Raw genomic sequence first — 6,000 nt, forward strand, 5'->3', positions numbered from 1 at the left:
CAAAGAAAACGCAAAACATGGCCAAAGCCGGCTGTTTAAAAACCTTCAAATACACCGGAAATTCCCATCATTGCCTGGCTAGCAAGACCCGTTGGCAGGAGTAGCAGATTATCCAACTGAGCCGACAGACATTGCAGCAAGCATGAATGCAAAGGTCTGTGAGTGCATTGGCGAGCTGGGCACACAGTGCATTTATGTGAACGAATTACCCTCTCATTTGACAGCTTTCAGCGCCTGCGTAGTAACAGTTCGACTCATGTGCTTACAAATTTGTACAAATTTAATGAATTTTTGCAAATGCAAATAAACCTCTCTACCATCTGTTTCTGTATCCTAGTTTTCATTGTTTTTGGGTCGTTTTATTTATATATGACAATTTATAAGTGTTGTTTGTTGTATTATGTAAATTGATGCACTTGAACATTTAATGAGCATCATCACGCTTGATGATATAATCAATGGCTTGTTGAACGCTGTGAATGGCATCGGCGTCCTTGTCAGGAATCTCAACAGAGAACTCTTCCTCAATGGCCATGACAACTTCAACTGTATCCAAACTGTCTAAACCAAGATCCTTGACAAAGTTGGATTCGGCTGTCACCTAATGCCCATGTTCAAAATTGCATCAGTATATGAGAATCCATCAATTCCTAATTCCCAATCTCTCCCTGCCGACAAGCCTGCCAACTGCTCGGCTGCCTGTCTGCTTGTACCCAAATCACTGTGATATTTACCTTGCTGCCATCAACCTTGTCAAAACTCTTTACAACATCAAGAACACGAGATTGAACATCTTCTCTGGGAAGAGTAGCGTACATACGGAGCATGGAGGGAGTGGCCATGCGGACCACGTTGGTGCGTTGAGTAGTAGCAACTCTGGAAGCAGCGTTCAAAATGACGTTGGGACGAAGGAACATGTTGTGTGTTTGATATAATTTAAGGTAAAAGAGAAAAAGAGATGTTGCGAGGGGTGTGCAAGACAAAACCAAGAAGATTTCAATGTCCCTGCCCTTTCCACGCTTTGAATGACCGATGTCGAGATGCGTCATCCCTCTTCTTTTCTCTGATGTTGTTGTAGCACTTGCTTGCTATCCAATGTCCAAGTGGTGTATACGCTGAGGAGTCAGCCTAGACTGCGTCATGTCAGTGGAACTCACCATCAAGCCTTATATGAGCTTTTAGAATGGATGGGGATTGGTTCTCATTCATACATCTTCAGAAGGTATCCCAATGTGGCCCATTTGATCCAATTGAGCTCAAAAGATTGAGCATTTCTATAGCTAGACCGTTTCAATGAACAATGAGCAGCTTCTGCAGTGAAAAACAAGACGGCCCAACACAGTGGAGAGAGCGGCCAAAGGTGTTTTTTTTTTCTAGCAGTAATCAGTCTTATCATTTACATGTAGTTTGGTCATACATCCTTACATGTCATGTAATTCTAAAGTAGCAAACAGAACTACCTGCTATTCACTTTCTACAAAAGCACATCTATTGTCAAGGTAGAATATCAGTAATTACCCTATATTAGTTGTTTATCAACATGATCTACTACAGGGCTTGACTTGGGCCAGCCTTCAGAAATAGGAAGCCATTTCCCTAGAGTAGATCCAACAGATAACAACTAAACGTTTGCATGAAAGCTTGACATTGATCCCAATTGCCCTGTGTGGTGTTCAGTACAGCTTATATATTATGTTTATTTCATGCTAGTTCATTATTCAGATATGTGTGAATGGCAGGATGTGCTTTCAATATGTAAATTAGGAACCTTCGTGATCTAAGAGTGTGGTCAATGGCAGCCTGCTTCCAAGCAAAATGAATGGCATTTGTTTGAGGCATTACAGGAGCTTTCGCGGTGTATTTGGTGCTTTCATACTGGCGTCAAGGCGCCATCACTTAAATCACTGGCAATGCTTGGGAATTGTGTAGTGTTAGCTGGTTATAGCATGCATTTATGTGACTCAACATGAGCTCGTGATGATTTGCTGTGGCAGTTTTCGATGTGAATTTTGCATAACTTATCTACTCGCCTTTTCTCTCTCACTTTTTATACATCTTTTTCTTCAAAGCTCATCTTTCACGGCTTTCCCAATTGATTGTATACAAGCGCTTTGCCATGACGCATCACTCTAATGAACAAAAGCATGTCGATAAGGAACTGCCTCAACCTCACAACAGCAACCACATCAGCACAGCGCCTCTCAAGGATAAGCTATTAACAAACTCAAGCTATCTGGCAGCAGAGATCCCATTGAAATTAGGGCATTTCATGTCCAACTTGTGGATATCTGGTTCAGAGCTCTCCAACTCTTTCTTTCTTCAAAACGGAGAATGCAACCCTGATTCAGAAACTGCTCAAATTATTTGGCTGCTGGGCCGTCCCTACCAAACAAAGCCCTTGGATCAGATGCAACAGGCCATCTTAGATGCGCAAAAGGATGAAATGTTTAGGCCCGGCGGCACTACTGCTGATAGAGACGATGGAGAGGTTCTTAAAGACAATGTGTCCATGGTGTGGCCGCCTGATTTCTATGATGATTTTACCTCCCGATTATGGATGACCTATCGTCACAACTACCCTCCTATCCGTCCATCTAATCACAAGACAGACATAGGATGGGGCTGTATGCTGAGAAGCGGCCAGAGTCTACTAGCAAATACACTGTTGATTCACTTTTTATCGAGAGGTAAAGGCGGCTCTGCATGGATGCTGCGGTTCATTTTATTGACCAATGATGATGGAATGTAGATTGGAGACGACAGAAGCAAACAGCAGCAGCAAGGCTACAGTATGCAAAGGTAATGTTAGGATTGTAGTGGGATTTGCAGAGGGAGAGTTATTGACGCTCTTGCAAGATTATTCATTGGTTCTTGGATGAACTGTCGCCGAGAGCACCGTTTTCGATTCATAGAATAGCGTTGTTGGGCAAGCAGTTGGGCAAGAACATTGGCGAGTGGTTTGGTCCCAGTACAATCAGTCAAGTGATCCAGTACGTTGGCCATCATCATTCGGCAGCGATGGCTATTTGCTAACCATCTTTCTTAGGGCACTCGTATCAGACTTCCAACCTGCTGATTTATCAGTCTATATCGCTACAGACGGTACCATCTACTTGGATGGTGTGCAAGATGTTACAACAGGAAAGAAGCCAAGGGGCGATTTTAGCTATTTCACAAACAAGCTCTCTTCAAGTGCTTCAGACGAGGGCAGAGAAGAAGCAAAGCACCTATACGATGCCAGCAGCACACCACAGGAACAAGAACAAGCGACATCTCCTAATACAGATTCACCAGACGACAAAGACACCGTATTCAAGCCTGTGCTGATGCTGGTCGCCTTGCGTTTGGGCATTGATTCGCTTCATACTACCTACTATCCGGCACTGAAAGCATGCTTTGAGCTGCCCTCCTTTGTCGGCATTGCTGGTGGCAGACCCAATTCATCGCTCTACTTTATAGGCCTACAAGGTGACGATCTAATCTACCTTGATCCACATTTCTCAAGACCAGCACTGGAAACAAAGAGTTTATCAGAATACACCAGAGAAGATTTCAGCACGTATCACTGCACTATACCTCGTCGCATTCCTATTGCTAATCTGGACCCCTCCATGATGCTTGGATTCTATTGTCGTACGCAGAGAGAGCTGGATTTGTTTTGTGATCAGATTAAAACTGTAAGTGACAAGAAGGCCCGCTGTATCGTGGTATATACAAAACTCATGTTAAATTTGATTAGATATCTCAAAAGCACACTGCAATCTTCAGTATTCAACAAAGCACACCTGAATATGATGAAGATGTTCGTAGCGAAAATGATTTCGGAGTGATGAGTGATGAGGATGACCCATTGGAAAACAAAAGCAAGTGCAAAGAGGATGATTGTAGCAATGATAGTGATAGCAATTCCATTTTTTAAAGCGAAAAAAAACAAGTATCTTATTATAAATATCTATACCAGCAGTTGAAATAAACGATCAAAAAATTGTGCGTCTTACATACATGCTTTCGACATACACACACATTTCAATATCGAGTTTGTTTACTTGCCGAAAACAACTAGCTAGATGACTCAAGCCAGTAACAAGTTATAAAGCGTTGAGATTGAGGCAATCCAGTAGGTTCAAATCTTAAACGTGGTTCGGCAGATGTTTGTCATGTTTATATTTGAAGTTAAATTGTATTATCAGTTCATCAAGGTTGGCAATCGTACATCTGGGCTTCAAGCGATATGTCTGATCAGCAATAGTCGTTATAAAATGCATTTAGATCATACTATTTGCTGTTTTGTTTGAGTAAGAGCTGATATTGATGGTGTTTATTCTAGTTAGTAGTGTAGATAATGAAGGCGTTTGTTACAGGATTTGGCTCACATGCAATTCAGATTGCAGTACTTGAAAAAGTCATCAAAATGTATACTTCCTAACATGCGCAGATGATCTATCACATCCAAGGCTACTATTAATCTGCACAGCGGCAGCTCGCACTACCGGTTGCCCTTGCGTATCTTATCATAGTACTGCTATTTCATTTTGACCCTCCACTTGCACATGAAAACCTTTCATATTATCTGCAGATTTGATTCTTATGTGGTGCTTTACATCCATATACACGTAGCTACTTCATATACGGACAAGCAGCATACTGGTATTTCCCCTTTTTGGTCCTGAGTGTCTCTGATACAGCAAAAACTAGGTGCATTCGAGATGCGTTTTCTTGCGTTTAAAGCCGTTTTAGATTGTCAGAATAGAACCAAACAATTGCTCTCGTCTGGCAGTTACGTTCTGACACCTTTGCTCAACTTTTTGGGGATAAAAAAAACATGGACAAAATTCGACCAAAAAGCATGAGGTACCCCTCATGGTTTTCATCGAAAATCAAGCGATTGCGTTTTTGACCTTGATAACGAAGACTTTTATTATGGTATATCTTGAATCAAAATGTTTCTATTGATCTAACGTAACCTCTGAAATTATCTTTGTGGGACTTTGATATGTAAAATTTCGACTTTTTGGCCAGAAACCTCTTTTCATATTTTTTTAAATTGCTCAATAGCTCTATTCAAAACATTTATCTTACCTGGTACCATTGGAAGCGCCTTGAAAAGCACTCCAAGAAAGCTTAAAGAAGCATTTTTTTTTTTTTTTTTTTTTTTGTAGGGGAGCCGAGCTCCATTTTTTATTTTAAGTCCTTCAAATGTCGCTATGAGTGATAGGAAAGACTGGGTATGATTAAGCTTAAAGAAGCATTTTTTTTTTTTTTTTTTTTTTTTTTTTTTGTAGGGGAGACGAGCTCCAGGTTTTATTTAAAGTCCTTTAAATGTCATACTGAGGGATAGAAAAGACTCTTGGTGGACCCAATGTCTGCAAAGAAGGGGAATAAGAAATTTTTTGAACTAAGTTGGGAAAGAAATCTACTACTAATAAGGTGCGAAACCTAGAGCCAATGCAATCTTGCGGAAATCGTCAAAAATAGATAATGGATAAGAATACAAAACACCAAACGAGGACATCAGTACTACGTCAAAAAATCAGACAACTTGCGTTCACCAGGATTTGAACCGGGGATCCTCCCGTTGGCATACGGGAGTTCTACCACTTCGCCCTACCACCAGGGACAGCTTAAAGAAGCATAGGATGATTATCATATTTTTATAGTCGAATGTGGCAAAATATTTCAATCAAGTCGAAAAAATACCAAAATCTGGCCAATATGGAGTAAACTAAAAGCCTGAGTTAGAATTAATTTTGGCTGGTGGGGCTGGCTGGTAAACTCAATGCCCTTTGGCTAATATTGCAAAAAATAATACTAGCTAAAAATGTTAGATGAAACTTGACTGTTGATTGATAGTAATTTGATACACAAACTTTTAATCATACATGAATTATGCCTGGCAACTCACTTTCCATGTTATGATTGTAAAAGTGTCTAGAGACTATTATGTTATAATTTATGGAACGTGTCTGTATATCACTGTGCGGTGCACTGTCTTATGTCGTG

The 6,000-nt window shown here is 40.7% G+C and overlaps 2 protein-coding genes across 2 annotated transcripts; one reads left to right on the forward strand and one right to left on the reverse strand.

The window, feature by feature from the left end:
- Positions 1-424: 424 nt before the first annotated feature.
- On the reverse strand, positions 425-917 carry ATC70_009319 (uncharacterized protein; the record flags this gene model as incomplete). Its single annotated transcript, XM_064828552.1, has 2 exons — positions 425-601; positions 735-917. 2 exons carry the CDS (start codon positions 915-917, stop codon positions 425-427), a joined length of 360 nt encoding a protein of 119 aa, XP_064685754.1.
- Positions 918-2,116: 1,199 nt separating this feature from the next.
- Positions 2,117-3,919, forward strand: ATC70_009320 (uncharacterized protein; the record flags this gene model as incomplete). The annotated part of the gene is made up of 5 exons (XM_064828553.1): positions 2,117-2,687; positions 2,750-2,799; positions 2,857-2,990; positions 3,047-3,677; positions 3,740-3,919. The coding sequence occupies 5 exons, from the start codon at positions 2,117-2,119 to the stop codon at positions 3,917-3,919; spliced, it is 1,566 nt and encodes a 521-aa protein (XP_064685755.1).
- Positions 3,920-6,000: the final 2,081 nt, after the last annotated feature.

Source organism: Mucor velutinosus, assembly GCF_035048745.1.
Source record: "Mucor velutinosus strain NIH1002 chromosome Unknown tig00001563, whole genome shotgun sequence".
Taxonomy (NCBI): domain Eukaryota; kingdom Fungi; phylum Mucoromycota; class Mucoromycetes; order Mucorales; family Mucoraceae; genus Mucor; species Mucor velutinosus.